General features: G+C 35.7%; 2 protein-coding genes across 3 annotated transcripts; one reads left to right on the top strand and one right to left on the bottom strand.

The window, feature by feature from the left end:
• Nucleotides 1-11,533: 11,533 nt before the first annotated feature.
• LOC111400718 lies at nt 11,534-13,498 on the bottom strand. The gene is made up of 4 exons (XM_023028108.1): nt 13,487-13,498; nt 12,561-13,232; nt 12,056-12,477; nt 11,534-11,636 (listed from the first exon to the last, which is right to left on the bottom strand). Exons 1-4 carry the CDS (start codon nt 13,496-13,498, stop codon nt 11,534-11,536), a joined length of 1,209 nt encoding a protein of 402 aa, XP_022883876.1.
• Nucleotides 13,499-17,845: 4,347 nt separating this feature from the next.
• On the top strand, nt 17,846-22,031 carry LOC111402429 (protein DETOXIFICATION 40-like). Of its 2 annotated transcripts, XM_023030723.1 has the most exons (7): nt 17,849-18,307; nt 20,033-20,664; nt 20,754-20,810; nt 20,950-21,188; nt 21,332-21,450; nt 21,629-21,715; nt 21,809-22,031. In XM_023030723.1, exons 1-7 carry the CDS (start codon nt 17,984-17,986, stop codon nt 21,872-21,874), a joined length of 1,524 nt encoding a protein of 507 aa, XP_022886491.1. In that variant the 5' UTR covers nt 17,849-17,983; the 3' UTR covers nt 21,875-22,031. The 2 variants fall into 2 exon arrangements, with proteins under 2 accessions (XP_022886492.1, XP_022886491.1); XM_023030724.1 differs by lacking the exons at nt 21,629-21,715; nt 21,809-22,031 and having other exon boundaries at nt 17,846-18,307; nt 21,309-21,400.
• Nucleotides 22,032-22,344: the final 313 nt, after the last annotated feature.

Here is a 22,344-nt window from a genome sequence, read left to right as displayed (position 1 = left end):
AAGATTTGACTTGAAATTCTTGTGGAGACGCTAGAATGTGATGTAATGATTCCATTTCTCTTTCTCTTGAAGTCATTATATGAATATGATTCTCACACAATCAGTCAACTTCAAGTTTTGCAAGTTCTGTAATTTGAGGAACAAAGTTGGAGTCTTGGCTTGTTTGGATCTTAAAGGTTCTTTCTGAAATACATAGAAACTCTATTTCAGAACGTGATTTTTTTTCTTTTAAACATTTTCCTGGGAAGATGGGACTTCTTATTTTTGCTGCTGTTTAGTAAGACAAAAACACAAGAACTAATTTTATTTATTTATTTTTTTTATCTTTGACCTTTATGAATGATTTAGATCAATATTCCCGACCCTTTTCAACTCAGGAAATTGACTCTTCATTTGGATTTCAAACTTTGGAGTATTTTGAGGTTATGCCTTTTCATTTAAAATCAAGGATTTTGCTTTCCATGGAGAAGAGGAGGCACTTTTACAATACCAGTAGTATTAAATGGAATTGGAGTTTTGTTACTGTTGTTTAGCTTTACGATTTTTTATTTTTGTTATTGACACAGATTGCAGAATGACAGAATAAAAAATGGCCAAAATTACAAAACCGTTATAATGTTGTTGCACTATTTATAATTGGAGAATGTGTATGGCAATTGGACGAACTTACTACTATGAAAACAATATTATGTATTTTATGGATTCAATGAATTGGGTTTTGATTTGTTTTCCACTTTTCAATCAAGTATTGTAACTCAAACTCAAAGTAAAGAGGGCTTTTTGATAATTTATTGTTTATACTCTAGATAAAACTTGAACATGTACATATTATTTATTAATAACAATTCTTTACTTTGAGATTAAGATTAGTGATTTCATATAATGACAGAAATAAACGTGACTCATATCTCATTGGAGGTTTACAGTTTACTAGTACACATTTCAATTGTAAGAAATATAAGAATTTTAGATATTGTAATGGTGCAATTTGAAGGTGTTTGACATAATTTGCACGTGCCAAATGTATTAAATATATCTTCACGTTTAATTTAAATTTATCTTCAATAATTAATTTTATAGGTTAAAAATTTTTTCGTTGAAGCTTACTTTTCTGGTGAATGATTTGGATAACGGCTTTCCGAGATACTGTGGGTTGTGGGAGTTGGTACAATGTTACAATTACGTTTGTTAGCATAAATTTCTGCATCCATTCATGTTTTCGTGTACATTTATATTTTTTTCTTTGTGGAGTTTAATTTCATAGTTATCATATGTAGGATGCTATTGAAGCCTTGGTAGAAGAGGCACTGCCAAAGTCAATACCACGCTGGAGCTCATCGAAGAGAACCCGAGCAGCTCAAGTGCATAATTTGTCTGAAAAGGTTATTTTTTATAGACAGAAATTTGTAGTTTTACTTTTTTTCCTTTTAAGTTTCATTTTGGAGTTTGTATGTATATATTCCTATAATGAATTCTGTGTTTTGATATTATGGGATGCATTTGGCAGAGGATGAGGAGCGGGATTAATGAAAAAATAAAGTCGTTGCAAAATCAATTTCCAAATTCAAACAAGGTAGAAACCACAAATTGTTTATTTTCCTCTTTAGTGGATAGTTATAATGTTGATTTCATTAAATCTAATGGGGTTTATTTTGTTATTTCCAAATGTTTATCTCTTGCAATTGTGTTAGACGAACAAGGCTTCAATGTTCGATGAAGCGATTGAGTACCTCAAGTAGCTCCACTTCAAATACAAGTTCGCACTTTATCATGTTTTTGTGAAAAATAATAGAAAATGATAGAAGTCTTGCCTTTTGATAAAATGTTATTGTCAAAGCTTGGAAATTCAATATGTTTCAAGGATTATTACTAAATTTTTGTAATTCATGTGAATTATTAAGTTACTATTCCATTTGCTTATGCTTTTGTAGTGCACTTGTCGGTTTGATAATCTTATTGGCAGACTATTCATGGTTTGATCAATTGGTGTTTAAGTGATTAATTGTCTTATCACTGATCCACTTATGACATTTTTGGTTAAGTGGTTAAACCCCCTTCACATTTGTTCTGTCTTTCCATTTCTAAACATTTTGTGTTGTTTTATTATTATTATTTTTTTTGGGAATAAGATGGGATGGAAATCTCGTGGATTAAGTTGGGGTTTGCTCTATGGGGTATGTTTTCCTATTTGATTTTGGTGATTGATGGAGAAAGACGTGAAAAATTTTGCGGCATTACATTTTTCGAAGCTTAAAATTGTTAAACAAAGGAAATTTATGTGATTTCTGGTTTTTTGGCCCCAATTGAAGATATGTTTTTGTACATGATTATTATTTTGCTAACTTTTTTCACTGAAGAGATTATTATCTGTTCACTTAAAAATTTTAGGTTAGAACTGCATTTAAAGCTCGAAATAGTGTGATCTGGTTTATTTGACTTAAAGTAAAATTCTCACATTCTTGTAAATCATTCCTTAGCTCCCTTTGCAGTTGACATTTATTCATTTGGGGACAATATGAAGTAGTTTTTACTTGAACTAAATTTTATTAGACAATGGTTTACCACACAAATTATGTTTGCACACAGCTCAAATGCTAAAGTCTTGCAAATGTTAAGTCTCTGTTTCAAATTTCTTTTTTCTGGTTCCGTGTTTTGATATATAAGAGGCTTCACTCAATTATATTTCAGACATCGAACACAAGTATGGAGAGGGAGAGCTTGCTTAAGGAGAGGGGAAGAGAAAGAGAGAGAGAGAGACGCGTCTTTGAATTGTGAAAAGAGCGTTGTGGAGAGGAGCATGTTGTTCCCAGTCTGAGGTTGCATGTGGAGTTTACTTTGAATTGTAAATTATTTTTAATAATAAATTACCTATGCTGGCTAATTTCTCAAAGATCTTGTTTGGAAAAACTCTAAATTCTCAACTTATAAGTTGGGGTTCACAAACATATCTTCAAAATCCATATAATCGTGGATCTCAACTTAAAAGTTAAAAATTTAAAAATTGTCCAATTTATTCAATTTATAAGTCAACTTATTTTGATTTATACAATCTATGAATCTTAACTTTATACTTACATGTATATAAAGTATTTAAAAACATTATATCAATTTTTATCGATATATTTCTTGTGATTTATATGTACCACCTAATTCTACTATACTCATTTATATTTTTTTATATGTTATATTATTTATAGTTACTTGTCAAACATATGTTGAAATGGCAACCTTTTTTTTCCCTAACATGCTTTTAGTCTTCTTCATTTCTCATCTTCGTAGATACAGAAGTTTTCAATAAAAAAAGACTTATGGAACAAAACTCTGAAAATCACATTTTAATTAAATTATGATAAATGATAATGAAATACGTTGCCAAAAATATGATGAGATGTGTGGGTTTCATAAAATTTATAATTACAATTATTTATTAACTTCAACTTAAAGTTTTATCAAATTTTTTAACTAAATCTTGTTGACAAAGATTTGTTGTGGTTTTATGTCTCACCTTTCAACAATTGTAATGATTTCTGGTATAATATGGTGGTGGCGGCAATAATAAGACAGTTTAAGTCACAATTTTAATTAAATTATACATACCTTATCATAATTTCATATCATCACTTATAAAAAACCTTAGTGGTTATTGTTGCTGAACTTTTGTTTGTATTGGACAGAAGACGTGAATATCGAAACATCTTGTGCTTGTGCAATTTTGTATCCTTCTTATGAAATTATATTTTCATGAAATTTCAATGGATAACTTTATACATACGTGGAAATTTTTGGTGCCACCAATTCCTGTGACTGCAAATTTGATTTTCTATTGTACGTTATAAAGAGGATTTGGTTTTTTATTATTTCATTTCATTGAATATAAACTATCTCATGGTAGGATTTGGTTGCTTAATTTGATGGGCTGCTTACGATGAATTAATAGTTATTTTCTTTCATTTCATTGATTGTCTTAAGTATTTTTAGTATAAAATGGTGTCATTGATTGTTTTAAGTATTCCCCTTATTATTAGGTGTACGATATTGTGTCCTACCTACTGTGACCTTTAAAATTGTTTCGTTGAAATGACTTGCACACATGTCATTCACTGTCTCATATTGAGCTTCATTTATGGTCACTTATTTGAATTTGTTTCCTATTTCTGAGAATAAGTACGCTAACTTGAACGGCTACAAATCAGTAGGTCGTTTTGATTTTTTCTGTATCTTCTACTTCTATGTTAGTAATGATCGTCATAGTGTTGCTGATATTTCTCAACCCTTTTGCATGTGAATAATGTTTAGGGGAACAATTATTGACGTGTGCTTCTGATTTCGGTGGTATGGTCATCATCCAGACATGTCCAACAGCCATTCTATTCCAAGCCTCTCATTTGTACATACCAGGTGAGGATTCTAACAATTTCTTTAATTTTCAAGTGGATTAGACATATGGTGTGTTTTTATGTGTCACTTACGTTACAACCAATGCCTGTACGGTGACATATGCATAAATACGATTGCCTATCTTTCCAGTTTCTAGCATGCATGTATGTCTGTGTGCCTTCACACATCTTCCATTTTTACTTCTCAAACATAATTCTATGTGGCAGTACACGATATGTTGAACTTGCAGCCCTTAGCACACATACCAACTCCTAGTGAACTGTCGACCTCAACACTTGACCCTCTATTTTTCTCGACAATTACCCTATCGTCCATGTTTGGACATCAACCGTTGGTATCGACAGATCACCACAGACAGTCCGTCAATACCGATGTTTGATCTCTGTACTTCTAGTCAGTTCACTGTTTTCATGAACGATGTCGCTTCATTAAACCGTTGGAAATTACACAATATTGTCTATGTTTATAATCTAATCCCATGGGTTTTGTCAATGCACATTGTAGGACAGATGGAGTTTGAATTCTTGATTTCGAAAGATGCACGGTTGTGGATCCACATTTTTCAACGAAGCAACCTGAAGTACGTCAAGACCGTGACGGACCATTTAGACGAGCGACAATGCGAGGACTTTCGCAACTTCTCCCTCGATTATTTGGCTGAGGTTCTAGACATTCAATTCTCCGCTCAGCTAATCCAGTAGCTAGTGTTCAGAAGCGTCCGTACTGAAAAGGTCAACGAGCTTTGGTTCAACGTGCAAAGCCACCTGATGAGATTTGATCTATAAGAGTACGCTCTTGTAACGGGGTTAAGATGCAATCTATTCCTGAAGGGTGATTATTTCGATCAATTGATTGAGAGGAGGAGGTTGAAAGAGAGGTACTTTAAGTCCAATGACAAGATTTCACTGGCACAACTACAGTCTACTGTTGCCCGATCGTCTACGAACCGAGCAGATCGCTACAAGCTAGGGCTGGTTCTTATTGTCGAGGGAGTTTTTAATGCTTCGGATAATAATGTCGATATTCATTTGCCGACGCTATCAATTGTCTACGACCTGGACTTCTTTTTTACCTATCCTTGGGATAGAGTCAGATATAGGCGTTTGTTGCACGGGTTCCGAGGTAGCTTCGCAAGAAAATTTCAAAAGGCCAAGAAGAGAAAGGAGATTACTTACGCGGTTTACGGCTTCCCCATTGCCATGGAGGCATGCAAAGTTTATAACATTATCCTAGCATGCATGATTTATCCCTTCGGTACCATCGTACCTACAATCAGTCCAATTTTAATGTGTTTCTCTTGTTGCAACAAATTTGGGTGTAAGAGATGATTTTGGAGATTGGAGAACGTATCAGTCAACGAGTCGGTGATCGAATGCCACGACTTCTTCGTTGGTCCACACGAAAACAGCCACAGCACCGTACATACGATGCATTTTTCAAGAATGTACAGGTACAACTAGAACATGTGTTCGTTTCCATTTTAACGCCTCGTGATAATCTCCTACGTTCTCATGTGACTATCGTAACCTTATTTTGCAACTGCATGTATACGCCATACTTCGCCCCACCAATGCAGAGGTCGAGCAACCCTATTTTTCCACTCTCTTGCAGTACGACAATCCCCAGTGTCTGTGCTCGATGACATTGCCAGGATTGTTCTTGCATCGCATTTTAATTCATCCCACGTCGATAGTGGAGTTGGTGGACAGTCGGGAAGGCAAGATTTGGACGACGGAGTGTCTAGTGGAGGAAGTAGTGAGGATGAGACATCCGGAGATGATGATTGCAATGGGCAGCCAGGAGGTGATCGCGACGATGATGACAGTGAGGATCGTGATGGTGATGACAGTGAGGATACTAGTGAGTCTTCCACGCCTCCAATGGCACCAGTTTCTTCTCCAATGTGAGAGCCTACGACACAGACATGACCAATTGGAACATCTGGATCAAGCCTTACCAAAGGGAAAGTGGAGGAGCTGCTATTGGACCAAAGAATCTCTTTGAAAGGTGACTCCGGACCATGAAGATTGAAATTCAACAGCACGTGACGTTTGAATGTACAAGACTCCAAGAGTTCATTGCTGCCTATGTGGCCCCACTTGCTCCGACCACCATTCCGAGCATGATAGTGCCAATTTTTGAGGCCGGTATTTCAGGTAGTTTACCACAAGGTATGACTCTTACGTGTATAATCGTTTTGCTTATCGAACTTGACCATGGTCCAACCGTGCTCAACGTACCTATTTTTCACATTTTGTTTCATGTTACAATTGGAACGTAGACATACATGGATGAGGTACGGAGCCATGCCCTGACGAGCATGACATGGCAGTAGACACAAGACGTTCACAGCTTCTAGGTATATGGGTTATTTACAAGCGAATCGAAATTTGTTATTACATGGTCCTTGCATGATGCTTGAGTTGGCAGATGTAATGTACTCTCACTAAGTGACTGTTATTTTCCACAAGCGGAGCTTACACTGTGCCATGCCTGAACGAGGATGAGCTGCCTGTAGGAACCGAACATCTGCCAGGTATTGTGGATAATTCGTGCGCAAATCGAAACATGTTATTTCATGGACTTTGTATGTTGCAAAACTTGACATAACAAATTTACTCACACTATTTTACTGTTATTTTTAATAGACGGAGCTCACGTTGCGCCATGCCCGGATGATGTCCATGAGTCGTTGCCCACTTCAATTGACGATCTGCAAGGTATTGCATCCTTTACAAGCACTTTTTGCAATTTTATGTTATGGCCTTTGCTTCCGTTGCAACTTCGTGAAATAGCAACAACTTATTTTCGTAATATGATTCTCGTAATTTTCGTAATATGATTTTTGTATTGAATTAGATGGAGGACGAAACCAGCCATACATGGCCATGCCTGATTTGAACGATATGTGGTAGTTCACCAAATTTTTGCATTTTCTTGCGTAGTATGCACTGTTATTATCTGCGAACAAATGACATGGAATGCTATGCATTTTCTTTCGTTGTATTAATTAGATGGAGCTGTCACGGAGCCCTCAAATGTAACCGGGGTCAGCGATGCAGAGTTGGATGGTTGCAACGTGATGAATGGTGAAGGTAAGTTCATTGCATACGTTACCAGTGCATATGATACGTATGCCTAGCGGAGGGCATTTCGGGTAACTCACTCGGTCCATTCCATTTTTTTGTAGGTGTTGTCCCCAAGGTACCTGTTCCAACCCCTGTACCAGAAGTAGGAGGCAGAGTTACTATGGCAAGAAGGCTCTCTGCCTGGCTGCAACGTCCTGCTCCTGCTATGAGGACTCCATACACGAGAGGGAGGGGGGAAGAGAATAAAGAAGTAATTGTGAATAAAGTGACGGGATGGTAGGATGATGATGTTGTTTTTTTTTTTTGCCTTGTAATTGGAGGCGTAAAGGTGGTAAACGATGTTGAGGGCAACAATTATTCACTCGTTTTTACGTTTATTCTAACATTTATGCTTGAATTGCTCTTGGCATGTGTGTTGGAATTTTGACGTGGCCCTAACATTTCGCGTTGTCTGTGCATTATGACCATACTCCGTGTCTAATTTTGATGACGTTTTGTTCTACTGTTATAGGCCGGATAACTTGACCATGTGTTATATTACGTGAACCTTACGAACGTAAGCTCACATGATAAGTGTTGTTTGTCACACTCATACATTATCTTGCTTGATAATTTTCCTTTTGCAATGTTCAACTCGTCCCTTCCCATCTATTGTACTTCGTCTAATGTGTTTCTTCGCTTTTTAAATAATTTTTCTGCATTCTTCTAATGATGTGTTATCGTTGAAGTTAGCTTTTGAAACATGATCTCTGCATTCTTCTAATTTTAAAAGATGTCTGACTTTCGATTTGGTTTCTGTTTGATTTGTCATGAGTACGCATTTAATTGTTTTCCTTAAGTGTTTTTTAGCTTCGAAGGATTTATTCCTGGCACTACATTGCTAACTGACAACATGTTTGTGGTACGATTGAGCTATTTGCAATGCTAATTTTGGTTTAAAAAAATATTATCTGTTATTTTACCACATGATGCACATTTATATTTGATTTTCCCTAGGAAATGTCATGTACACCTAAAGTTTTGCAATTTCGGTAAATTTGCTACTTTATTTATGCAATTTCATTGGAGGATGACGGTTTATCAATGTAACCCATTTTATACTTAACACTCTTTCGTGCTGAATCTTATGTACTAAACGTACTATTACTATACTTAAAAAACCAAAAAATATCGTTATAATGTTTACATTGTGAAACAACCTAACAACTTGTTGCAATCTAAATGTATGACATATTGTTGCAATATAAATTCAGCGGACGCCTAGGATCACATACAATTCAAATATATCATTCTTTATATTTGTCAGTTATGGCATATTTTTGCAATCTAGCCCTTTACGGCAAGCTTAAGATCACATGCAATTCAAAGATAACAATATCTTCTTATTTGAAATTTACGGCATATTTCTTACTACGTTAATGTACCATAAGCTTAGGATCACATGCAATTCAAAGATATGGTTCCTCATACTTTTAATTTATGGCAATTGTGGGAAGCTTAAATTTACCATAACTTTAGGATCACATGCAATTCAAATATATCATTCTTTAGTCCACTGCAACGATGGTGGGTATATCGGGGTCTGACAGTGTCACATTAGGGAGCCGCCATTGTCATGTGTCATTTTCCGTAAGAGTAGAATCACATGCAATTCAAAGATAATTTTGTTTCAAATTTGTAATTCATGGCATATTTTTCAACATAGGTTACAGAGATATGAGCTCGTACAGACGAAGGCCGGGTACGGGAAACGAGGCTTTGGTGCACTTCCATGAGATGCGACGAATAGGGAGAAAGCGTGGAATGTGTTGTACAGGCATATATTCTGTCAACAATCCGTAGGGATGAATTAGTTATCTTTCTATACTGTGTAATATTACCATCTAGTTCAAACATTTTATGTGGCATTTATTCGAAACTGTTAAGTATATTTGAAATTTATATACAACAACCCTCCATTTGCAATAAAGCCACTTGGCTCGCACTACTACGGTATACGTCTGGACTTATTTTCAAATTTCTTGTTTGTATTTATAACGTGCAGGTACCTTCGTAATATGAAAATATGGTTAACATGATAAGCCAATAAAAGCGCCCAAAGCATGACAACCATGGTGCAACTAGTTGACAACGGAGTTAATGTCTATTTCGTTTTTGTTTCATTCATCGTGTAACATGTGCGTGATAATGATGCCCCATTATTGTGAGACACTACAATTACAACCATGGTACAACTACTATATTTTTTTTTTCACAAACACATTTCAGCTGCAGGAATTTAAATTTAGTGAATTGTACAAAGAGAATAAAGAGTCTTAAAGGTCCTACTAATTATGGGAAAATGGGGAGTAAAGGTACTCTAAATTTATTAAACCATCACACCAATTACTTTTCAAATGTACAGGGAAATTGAACTTGGTGGTTGAGTAGATGATGACTATAATTGCTTCTCGCCTTCAAGTTGCTTATAAATACAGTGTGAGTTCATTGTCACTCCTAGACAACTTAGTTCAATGGCCTTGTGAGAATTTCTACCTCTCACAAAGACATTTCGTTTCATCAATACTTTACTACATCAACATAATGATTTCGTCCACATGAAACACCGAACCGTTCAACATGGATGAGCTATTGTCAGTTCATCTCCGTTATTTCTAATCTACATTTTGTCAGACGATGAGTAAATTAACCCTCGTAAGGGTAGGAAAGCCATTCTCCAATTCCCTTTCTCAACTTGGAAGATGTTGAGAGTGACGGTGGGCAATCACAGAACGTTGTACTCGATGCGATGGACGCTGGATATGAGGAATAGTCCGATGACGACGGGCTGGAGTACGTCCCACAGAATGAGGTCATTATCATCTTTTTTGACGAGTCAGGTGAAGACAGCGGGGGAGAAAGTTCAGTAGTCGACACAAAACCAAAATGTCTGCATGAACATGTTCCTAAGCTGTAATTCGGGTAGTGTATTTTGTGTACTCCAGTCCCATCGAACTGTCGAGAATTACAGATTCCTATCTGTCGAGAATGACAAATTAACCGTTAGGCTGTAGATCTATATTTTGCACCACGTTCAGCGGATGTTATGAAATGATTATCATGAGCTGAATTGACTCCACGGATTACGATGTTGCAAATTATAATAAATTTCGAGGGTATTGAATATAACATTTTTAAATGGACAAAACAGGGAAGTGGTTTCGCATCCTCCCTTCATTTATGTTGAACGGTCATAGAGTATGATTGGCTAATTGTACGTTGTCAAAGATATTCTGGCAAAAATTTTTACTTATGCTTATTCTGAATAATGTAAGCAGATAATGTGTACGCAAACACCATTATTTGTGTTGATGTTAACAAATGGGGTTCATCATGTGTGCAATTCGGTGAACTAATTACAATGTTACAATTTACAGTACATTTGGCTGGGGATTGAAAATCGTATATTGTAATACTGTGTGATTCGTACAAGGTTTTGCTTACTACTTTCAAGTATTTTGAATGACCGTACAGTTGGAGGGTTAACTATACGTCTTTGAAGACATTGTGTCGAACATATTATAATTATGTCGTTTCCTGTTCACAGAATCTACAGTTTACCATGTACGTAAAGCTGATCTTGAATGTTGTGCACGCTTTCCTCAACTATCAGGAATGCAAAACACATCTGTTCATTTCACATGTCGGGATGTTGCGTAGGTACTGAACAGAACAGTCTAATATGAAATTCGTATGTGCTCAAAAGAATGCCGAACATCCAAAAATAGTAATTATCACAACTTTATAAGATAACTTCATAATGTACAGTGCAGTACGGAACATTGAACATACAACGTCGATTACACTGAAAACCTTTAAGGAACTTGTGATACATTGGGATTTGAACATGTGCTCCAATTATGACCAAGTTGAGCACAACGAGTGCATTTCCTGCTCGACCATGCAGACTCATGTCTTGAATGCTTACGTCGGGTCGGTGGTATACCTAGAGGGCGACGTACGAGTGGTGGCAAAATAGAAGTAAATGTAATTAAGCTCGGAACAACCTAGTTCACTTCACGTCCAACAGGATATATAGCTTCGCTATAGGCACCCCTCCAGCATTCAGATGTGTAATAAGGGGAGCAAAGGTCATACATAGACTTTCCTCTAAAGCAATGAGCACGAGTTGCATGAACACATGGCATAGGGTTTAGTTGGAATTCACGACACGTGCATGTGTCTTCGAAAAAGTCAACTATGTCCATGTCATTGATATTCCAATTTGAGTTAAGTTGTTTGTCAACAAATAGGCTCGAACCCTAATTCCACTTTCGAATGTCATCCGTAACTCGTTCTCCATCCTTGACGTCAATACGGTACTGTATTCGATCGCATTTTTTTGATGTTCGTAAAACCACTTCTGCATAGTACTCCAAATGTGTTCAACCAAGCAGGTTATCGGTAAAGAACGGGCTTGTCTCAACATGGAGTTCAAATACTCTGCGTTGTTGTTCGTCATAATGTTATAACGGTGGCCAATAAAGAGTGCTCGAAACCAAAATGAATAACCTATACGCTGTAAGTACCCATGCGCTCTTGCGCTCACCCTACGAATCTGTCCCACGAGTCTTTCAAAGTCCTCGACCCGATAAGTTGTAGCAACTCGTTTGAATAGATATATTGCACTTGTGTTCCTATATCGTTGTATTACGTTCTTTTCGAGATGCCAAATACAACAACTATGGTGAGACAACGAAAACAACTGAGTAATAGCTTTGTCAATGCTCTTTTTCCTGACTGAAACAAATACGAGGTCTTCGGAGTCCCCTATAAGCTCTTTCAAGTTGGACATAAACCACTTCCAGGATTTATTGGTTTCAGCATCCACGATCCTCCATGCCAACGGATATATCTGTTTGTTACCATCTTGAGCAGTTGCCACTAGAAGTGTACCTTTGTATGGACCCTTCAAGTGACTGCCATCAACACAAATAACGGGTCTCAAGTACTGCATGTAACCACGAATGCTTGCATCGAAAATAGGAAGAAGTAATGAAACCTATTTTGAGAATCAAGTTCGATGTGGGTTACTGTCATCGGGTTACTCTCTCCTACGACGTGGCAGTATGAAGATAATTTCTGGAAACTGGCTTCTGGTGTACCGTGTAGCATAGTTAAGGCATAAAGCTTCTCCCTACAAGCTTTGTTGTAACTGATTTTCACACCAAACTCACGTTCCATATCACGTGCAATAGCGGTAGGGTCATACGATCGGTATGGAGTATCTAGTTTTCCCAAAATGTGCTCGAAAATTACAGAACTAATGGCATGTCGATGTGCGTTACGACGAAAATCAAGGGAACATGTGTGAACGTTGATGAATTTACGGATCATGAAGATTGTAGATTGCTTGACAGTAGAAGCACGTAGCATCCACTTCCAATTATCGTCCACACATACAACAGTAAACATTTTCATGCTTGACCTGATCAGCCGAAATTGGAACTTCTCTTGTAAAGCAAGCACACGAATGTTCGAGTACAACTGTTTCTTGCTAAAGAATATTTGCTTTTCGACGAGAACGACGGCTGTAATCCACTCATCTATGCCCGAACTTATGGAGTGTGATGACATTGGCTGGTTAATGTTAGCAATAATAGCACCATCCATACCATGTGATGGGTTGTCTAAGTGCTCAACGGATGCTGCAGCCTCGATATGGTCAATTGGAGATTCTAGTGCTTCGGTGTTTGATACATTGTGCTGATGATTGAGATCACCATGTTATAAATTTTAGGGACATTCCATTTGGCTAAATAGGTTCGTTGCACAATTTGCTTTCCTCGTCATGTCAACACTCGAGAGCTCAATTTTTAAAATAGTGATGCAGAGTACAGTTTTCTTATGAACAGATATGTACCAATTTAGGTCTTCATCATTGCGTATCTTTGCCGGAGGTATATTCAAATTCGGGACTTTGAACTCCAATTTGATTTCATTGCGAGATTCAACAATACCAAGTTTGTCATTCAATCGTAACACAAATTATGCTACAGTAATGCTTCTAGGCACTAAAATAGAAGTCGTTTCGTCCTCTCTTCACTTCCATTCGTCATCCACGTGAACAAAGTCCCCCAATGCGACACGATGAATCTCAAATCCTGAGTCCTATATAATATGTTGGGACTACAAAAGTGAGAATTCTGCATATTCATATGTCGAAGGATTTAATACCGTCAAATTGGTTTCATTGGAATACTTTGATCCATGTAGTACCAAAAAGAGAAAGCTTTTTAGGTGTCGAAATCGATAATTGAATTCTGATGTGATCCGACTTGCGCCTCGAATTATGAAATATTTGATGTATGTTGGCGAGAGATCGAAACCAATATTTGAGCTCAATTTCGGGCCAAAAGGAGTTAATAAAGCAAGAAAAAAGAAGCTCAAGCTGGTGAATTTAATTACACATATTTTACTGTGAAATTAGAGAGTTAAAAGGGCTTGAAATAGGAATCATTTCAAGGCTAGGAATGGGAGACAAAATATGGTAGATCAATTGTGTTAGCCAATGGAAGAGGAAGCAAAGGCAAGCTGGAACACGTGAACTCAAAAACTGGTCAGATTGTCTGCAAGCTATGCGCCCGCAAGCACAGTCCCAGGGAATTTAACGGTCGGAACCTACGTAACTATGCAACCGAATGTCCTTCGACTATGCGGTCACAAGGCAGCATCCCAGATTTTAAGCGCAAGTTACCAATTTTGAGTGAAACTCTATCTTCGGCTGGTGCATTGGGATCCGTTAGTTATTGTTTCCTTTTAGAATAATATATCTTTAATAATTTTATTCCTTTTTCCCATATTTTAGGTGATATTTTATGCTATTTAAAATTGCTATTTTCCTTTTTATTAGTTTTTAGGGTTTTAGTATAAATAGGATTATTTCATTGTATTTTGAATAAGTTTGATTATGAATTAATGAGAGACTTTCCTCTTCGAAGCTTTGCTTCAAATTTATCTTGTTCATTAAATTGAATGGGGCGAACTTATCAAGACTAATCATCTTGTGGCATTCAAAATATCGGATTGAATCATCAAATTGTCTAACAAAGGGGTCTTTCGCGTCAACGTTACCGTTGGATTTTTTGGTTCATCTTTTATTAGTTCAAATCTACAATCCGGGTGTGATTTCTTCAATCGTGTGATCAAGAGGTCTTTCAAGCAACGTTCTTGTTGGGTTGCTTGGTTCACTATTTTGGAGTCAGATCTATAAACATTGGTCATATTGGAGTTCTTGGGATTCGATTCAATATCCTGTGGGTTCGATTGCAACCTTGCTGATCGGGTTCGCATCAAATTCTCTGTCTATCCCGACAGTTACTAAATGTCAAGTTCGACAGTTAAAATATTTAACCCGACGGTTTCGACGATACTGCTCAACAGTTGAACTACCATAAGTTTCGAGAAAGCTAAAAATCATGTGTTTGACTATTTGAAGAATTTATTGCAAAAACATTAATGGTGTTAATCAATTCTCAACTACAACATCAACTGATCTTCCCACAAATAAAGAAAGTATAGCCCAATACTTCATTAAATAAGGAATTAAATATGAAATCCTTCACATTTTGTTAAGAATATTGATATTTTTTTCCTTTCTAAAATATATTAAAAATAAAACGCATCAATGAATAAGAGATTAAAAATGGACAATTAATTATGACCATATTCTATTTAACATTTAAAGTAGTCAAGTATGGCATGAAAAGATTTCTTTCCCACTACATCACCTTTAAGATTGATCAATGGCTTTCCTTGTTTCCTTGTTGATGATGAAAGGGAGATGATGAAGAAGAAGAAGCTATTTCAAGTCCTACTTGCGTGTGTGTTTTTTGTAAAGATTTCACCCCCTTTCTAATTAAAAATTCATATTATACAATATAATATTCATTTATTCAATGTTAACAATAAAGAAAAATAAATAATCATATCACATCATTAATTGCATTCAAATCAAGCATTTATTACTCCTAAAAAGGTATCAAAGGGTAAGATGGACATTTTGTGGGGAAAATGTGACATTTTTGAAAAAAAAAAATTGTGCAAGACAAATTTTTTTTGTGCATTTTCAAATTTAGTGACATTTACGTAAATTCCCTTTAATATAATGTGGTAATTTAAAGTATATGGGTCATAAATAAACCATAATTAGGGTTTAAGACGATAATCGGACGACTAAATAAATTCTTATAAAAAGGCTAGGTCCCTTCTCCTCTCCATATTGATTTTTATTAGCTTGTCTCATTAATAGTTAATACTTTGTGATGAGCAAAGAAATGAAAATCTGAATTTATTACAACTATTATTCATACAACAATAACCTCCGCATGTATGAATTCGATTTATCAATTTATAATTATATGTGATTCTTGATTCTTAGTATGATTAAAAATTTAATTTTGATACAAAATACTTATAATTTAATTTTTGTTAAAAAAAAAAAAGACGATAAAAGTCTGAAAGTTTGGGAAAGCGTTGATTAAGATGTACTCTTCTATCGGAATTGCATATTTTTTGTCTCACTAGCCAAAATTAAAGCGTTTTATCTAAATCAAATTAAATTTGTTAATGATAAAGTAATCATTTAATGATTAACGTCTAAAAGTTAAGCTAAGAGAATGAATAATGCTATTTGTAATCATTCAATATCACAGTCGTCTTAGTGGCATATATGTAACGATTAGTGACTTGTTACGTAAGTTAATAAAAAATTACCACATTAATGTATCAAATCACTAACCGTCACATATATACTACATAGGACGATTACGATATCGAGCGGCTGCAAATAACATTACTTTAAGAGAATTAGTGATTCATTTGTTTGGTTCCAATATTTTCAAAATTCATTTCTCTCTCTCTCTTATTTTCAATAAAATAATATTATACGCAAACCCGAACTTTTTTTCTTAGTTTTTAACCTAACATTCCATATCAAAATACTATTTCAAAACATATTTTGTAATAAAAAAAGGGGGACTCAAATAGGTTAGAAGTGTTTGAAAAATGTCCAAGTCAATGATGGTGGAATTATGCTTTATTTTCGTTATTAATCCAACATGCCACCTATTAAAAATGTGTATTTTTTTAGTAAAAAAATGTAAATTTTAAAATTTCGTGACATCGAACTTGGTCAAGTCGTTAAAAGAAAGAATTGTGTTACAGGTAAAATTTATTTCACAACATTATTAACAATCCTCTCACATGAAGTAGTAGACCAACGATTAAAATAATCACGAATCCCACATTTTGTGAGAAAGCTATCAAATAACATTACCATTTTCCTAAAAGAAATTACAACTTTCTATTGGACCATTACACGTTGGACCACTGGATCGCTAGGGTGCGTATTTATATCAAATTAATATTTATTCTTCACTGTTATAAATTAGTAATTTATAGACACCACGTGAGGAACGTGTTATTTTTTAATTTTTTTTATTCACAAAAGCTAAAGACAAATGCCAGTACTTCTCTGTCATGTAAAAGAGCATTTAACAATGGCACCATGGCAGTAGATTTTTTAAAAGTGCTTCATATTTTCTATTCCTGGTTCTTGTTTGCGACTTATTTTTATTTTTTTTCGATATGTTTCTGAATTTAGAAAAAGAAGGTTGAGGATAGCGTCTAGTTGGCCTTCATTATTTGCACATTTTCTTATCCAATTTTTAGAATTTCTGGTGTCCACGTAGGGAAATTGTCGCATCATTCTCACCAATATAGCTACCATTCTTTTAACCCTTTTATGAAGTGTTACATGTATTATTCACCTCATTTTCCAAAATTGCCCTTGACATGTTATTAATGGTGTCAGTGGACTTGGCTAGGTGAGGGTAAATGCATCCAACCAATTTCCAGCTGTAAATGCAAATTAAAATCATTTTCAATAGGCTTTGCATTTTTTTTATTGAGAATAATGTTATATAATTTCGATTTAGGTGGCGCTAGGTGATAATGTCATATTAACGTTATATAAATTGTGGTTGTAATTTCAATGAAACTAAATAACATTACTCCATTTATATTAGTTTTTCACCATATATAAATGAGATTTTTTTCAAAGTCATTTTCAATTGGACATTCTTTAAAAACGGCATTTCTTTTTCTTAAATTTTAAATCCCCGTTTGGCCCTTATTAAAATTCATCAATTTAATTTAAAATTTTCTATTTCCTATATTTTAATCACATAATTTTTAATAAAATAATATTTTACGCAAATCGAAAATTTTTCATTCTTTTATAATCATCCATTTAAAAAAAAAAAAAGAAAAAAAAAAACTATTCTCCATTATAAATCCAAATAGGGCCAAACGGAACTCATCACATCTTCACAAAAATTACTTCTCAGTTGGAAAAATTTCTGCCATAATAACACTAAACGACAAATTATACTCATGAATCTGTGTCTACAGTCCATATATTGAATGCTCCGAAAACAAGGTTCGGAAAAGGAAAAATGGAACGCTCTCGAGATGAGCTCAATCAAGAAGCCATGTTTCAGCCACCCAACTCGACGCCTCAGCCAGCCCATGGAGCGAGTTCCGCCCTCGAAAAGGTGCTTTGCAATACCAGTTTGCCTCCTCTGAAGCGGCTGTGGGTGGCGTCGTGGATTGAAATAAGGCTTTTGTTTCGACTTGCTGCACCGGCAGTCATGGTGTACTTTATAAACAGTTTCATGTCTATTTCTACTAGGATTTTTTCCGGCCACCTTGGAAACCTTGAGTTTGCAGCTGCCAGCCTTGGCAACCAGGGCATTCAGTTATTCGCCTACGGCCTCCTGGTACGCATGACACACTATCGTGCTAGGAGATTTTGCCAGATTTACACTTGACAAAATTTTATTGACAATTGGACAAAATGTTCCCCTGTTTCCTTTATGGTATTGTTCAAAACTGAAGTATTGCTTCATAAATGAGGAAACATACCAATTCTATACCGCAATTAATTCGTAGAATCTTACGTTTCTCGATCTCAATTAATTCGCAGGCCCAATTGGTTTGATTAAAAACACTGAAGAAGTTAGGGTAAACATATGAAGATAAGATTTAAACGTTATGTGTGCTTCTTAATTTACTCTTTAACTCCTAGTCCAAGACTGCTGTGTAAGGATTTTTTAATCAAAGATGGGCTTGTATGTGTAAATAATTATGTGTTAAATTATAGGCTATCGAATTCGGTTGAGCCCGATTAAAGTGATCTAATAAGGTTTCGGTTTTGGGCTTTAATGTATCCAATTAAAGTATGAGTTTACATATGTGTAGAGATCGGGTCCAAGTCCTAATTCTATGATGGGCCGAATTAGGTCAAAGGGCATCCTCATATAAATAGGTTATGGTCCCCAGATCACACGCAACGAAACGAATTGTTCATTCTCTACTGCATCCCATCACAGAGAGGAATAGGAGACTGCGTGTAGATTTGGAAGATCATACCGCGAAATCCATATTGCATTAACCATGTCAGACTCAGGTATGCTTCCGCTTTAATTATTATATTTCTTGATGATTTAACATGAAAGATCCGGTATTTAAAGAATTAAATTATCCAACATGTTGATCTCACTAAGGTATTAAGGTGGACCAGTTGGAAATAGGCATGTTACAGATCACATTACATGTAATTTTCATGCTACACATCCATGCTTGATCCATGTCATTCGGTTATATTGATATACGTGACCATTGATGGGTTTAGCTACATGAAAGTAGCGAAAGCCGCTTTGATCCTATGTTGATATGATTGATGGACGGGATTGTTTAGGGATACATTCAGTAATGATAGCAAAATTCTGAGTACTCATAAGCGTTATGTGTGCTTCTTAATTTACTCTTTAACTCCTAGTCCAAGACTGCTGTGTAAGGATTTTTTAATCAAAGATGGGCTTGTATGTGTAAATAATTATGTGTTAAATTATAGGCTATCGAATTCGGTTGAGCCCGATTAAAGTGATCTAATAAGGTTTCGGTTTTGGGCTTTAATGTATCCAATTAAAGTATGGGTTTACATATGTGTAGAGATCGGGCCCAAGTCCTAATTCTATGATGGGCCGAATTAGGTCAAAGGGCATCCTCATATAAATAGGTTATGGTCCCCAGATCACACGCAACGAAACGAATTGTTCATTCTCTACTGCATCCCATCACAGAGAGGAATAGGAGACTGCGTGTAGATTTGGAAGATCATACCGCGAAATCCATATTGCTTTAACCATGTCAGACTCAGGTATGCTTCCGCTTTAATTATTATATTTCTTGATGATTTAACATGAAAGATCCGGTATTTAAAGAATTAAATTATCCAACATGCTGTCCATATATCAAAAAGTGTGCATATGAAGGCTTTAATAAAAAAATAAATAAAAAATGTAATGATGCATGCGTAAATTTATCAAATACTTTAAAAAAAATTGAATTTGATCTCCAGATAACAAACAAGTTGATTAATTGTTTAGACTTTTTAGACGAATTTTTATTTTCGTGTAATGCTAACATGGGTTTGTTTGCAGCTGGGAATGGGAAGTGCACTAGAAACCTTATGTGGACAAGCCTATGGTGCTGGCAAATACGATATGTTAGGCCTTTATCTTCAAAGAGCAACTGTGGTTCTTTTCTTGTTCACTCTCCCAATAACCTTAGTTTACATATTCTCCAAACAAATCCTTATCTTCATAGGAGAATCCGAAAACGTGGCATCACTAGCCGCAGTTTTTGTCTATGGCCTCATTCCACAGCTCTTCGCGTACACAGTAAACTTCCCAGTTCAAAAATTCCTCCAAGCACAGAATATTGTAGCCCCAAGTGCTTACATTTCATTTGCCACTCTGTTGGTGCACGTGCTCTTAACCTGGGTTGCGGTGTACAAGATTGGTCTAGGGTTGATAGGGGCATCTTTGGTATTGAGTTTATCTTGGTGGATCATTGTTTTGGCCCAGTTCTTGTATATTTTGTGGAGCCCAAAATGTAAGTCCACTTGGAGTGGGTTTAAATGGGAGGCTTTCACTGGGCTTTGGGAGTTTGTGAAATTGTCTTTGGCTTCTGCTGTGATGCTGTGCTTGGAGACGTGGTACTTTCAGGTACTAGTGTTGGTTGCAGGACTTCTCGAGAATCCTGAGGTTGCCTTGGATGCACTTTCAACATGGTAAATTTGCTTTAATCAAATTTTTTTTTTCTTTTTTTTCTTTTTATGTTAACCATTTTTGTTCTTAACATGATTTTTACTTTGTGCAGCATGTCAATTAATGGCATGTTATTCATGGTTTCAGTAGGGTTTAATGCTGCTGCTAGGTAAGTTAATTTGCATCAAATTTGTGTTGATAGCCGTTTGAGAAGGTGGATTATTTTATAGTGTTGAAGAAGAAAAAGAAGCTCAAGTTTTATATTTTCTACTGTTGAGTATGGTCTAAAGCTATGTACTTTGAAATAGTGTCCGAGTTAGCAATGAGCTCGGAGCAGGGAACCCCAAGTCGGCAGCTTTTTCGGTTGTCGTGGTGAATATTGTTTCTTTCATTGTTTCCGTGGTGGTTGCAGCCATCGTGTTATGGCAACGACATAACATTAGCTACATATTCACGAATGGCACCACGGTTTCCGATGCAGTCTCTGAACTTTGTCCGCTCTTAGCTGTCACTCTCATTCTCAATGGCATTCAACCAGTCTTGTCCGGTAATAATTAATTTCCTCCGAATAAAAACTTACGTACAAAACTCACATTGTGAGCTCTTATAAGTAAAAGTAGCATACTAACTGATTTTTATTTTTATTTTACTACTATTTTCCGCCTAGTTTGACATTGTGATTAATTGAAGGGGTGGCTGTTGGTTGTGGTTGGCAAGCATTTGTTGCCTATGTAAATGTTGGGTGTTACTACATTGTGGGAGTTCCAGTTGGTTGTCTCCTGGGTTTCAAATTTGACTTTGGAATTAAGGTACGAGTAATTAGCTTTGTTGTACCTGTCGGCATGATACACATTGGACAGGATTGATATATTTGCCGTGATATTATTGAAGAAAAAGAAATTAAATTGTTTGCTATTGCGTCCAAACAATAATCAAAGATGTTGACGATGATATGAACTAGTATTGAATAGATATTCATGCTTGTAGGGAATATGGTCCGGAATGATTGGAGGAACAATGATGCAAACCATCATTTTGCTTTGGGCGACATCTCGAACCAATTGGAACAAAGAGGTAAATTCTCAAGTATCATTTTAAAATTATTACATTTACTAGAAATATTCAATAAAATTATTTCGATGTAGTAAATAACTACTGAATTTTCAGGTGGAGAAAGCAAAGGACCGTCTTGACAAGTGGAAAGATATAAAAGAGCCACTTCTTAAGAATTGAGAGTGGTTAAGAAAACTATATTGATGCTTGCTTATTTACATTCATTGTTCTTGTTATTTTGGATTTTCTTTACCCAATTTTGAACCATTAAAATATTGATTCGTGATGTTTCGAAGTGTTCTTTTATATATAGATTTGAGAATCATTCGCCTTGTTATTTTGGCTTTTCCTCACCCAATATTTGAACAACTAAAACATTGAATTGCGAGACCGTCAATGTGTTCTACTTTCTTGGCAGTAATTGTTCAACAAACAATTCGATCGTCTAGGTGTGGTCTTTGGTCTCGACTCTTCCTCCAGTTGCTTTCCTCAAGTGCTGAACTCATCAACTCAACAGAACTTTGAGATCTACATTAATCGGAAATAATAATTTAATTTTAATAGGGTTTAATTATTTAAATCTGTGGTACAGAAGCCATGTGGCACGTGACAGTTTTCTATTTTATTTTTGTGAGTTCAGAACTGACGGT

Source organism: Olea europaea, chromosome 10 (genome assembly GCF_002742605.1).
Source record: "Olea europaea var. sylvestris chromosome 10, O_europaea_v1, whole genome shotgun sequence".
Classification (NCBI taxonomy): domain Eukaryota; kingdom Viridiplantae; phylum Streptophyta; class Magnoliopsida; order Lamiales; family Oleaceae; genus Olea; species Olea europaea.
This window is presented reverse-complemented; position numbering and strand designations above follow the sequence as displayed.

What these genes read in the sequence shown, in the direction of transcription:
- LOC111400718 (XM_023028108.1), bottom strand. An exon ending in GAGAGAGTAACCCGATGACA is followed by an intron (nt 12,478 to 12,560) that starts GTAACCCACATC and finishes GGTTACATGCAG; the next exon opens with TACTTGAGACCCGTTATTTG. An exon ending in GTGAGCGCAAGAGCGCATGG is followed by an intron (nt 11,637 to 12,055) that starts GTACTTACAGCG and finishes TCATTGCTTTAG; the next exon opens with AGGAAAGTCTATGTATGACC.
- LOC111402429 (XM_023030723.1), top strand. Translation starts at nt 17,984, where the DNA reads ATGGAACGCTCTCGAGATGAGCTCAATCAAGAAGCCATGTTTCAGCCA. An exon ending in CATTCAACCAGTCTTGTCCG is followed by an intron (nt 21,189 to 21,331) that starts GTAATAATTAAT and finishes GATTAATTGAAG; the next exon opens with GGGTGGCTGTTGGTTGTGGT. An exon ending in GAACCAATTGGAACAAAGAG is followed by an intron (nt 21,716 to 21,808) that starts GTAAATTCTCAA and finishes CTGAATTTTCAG; the next exon opens with GTGGAGAAAGCAAAGGACCG.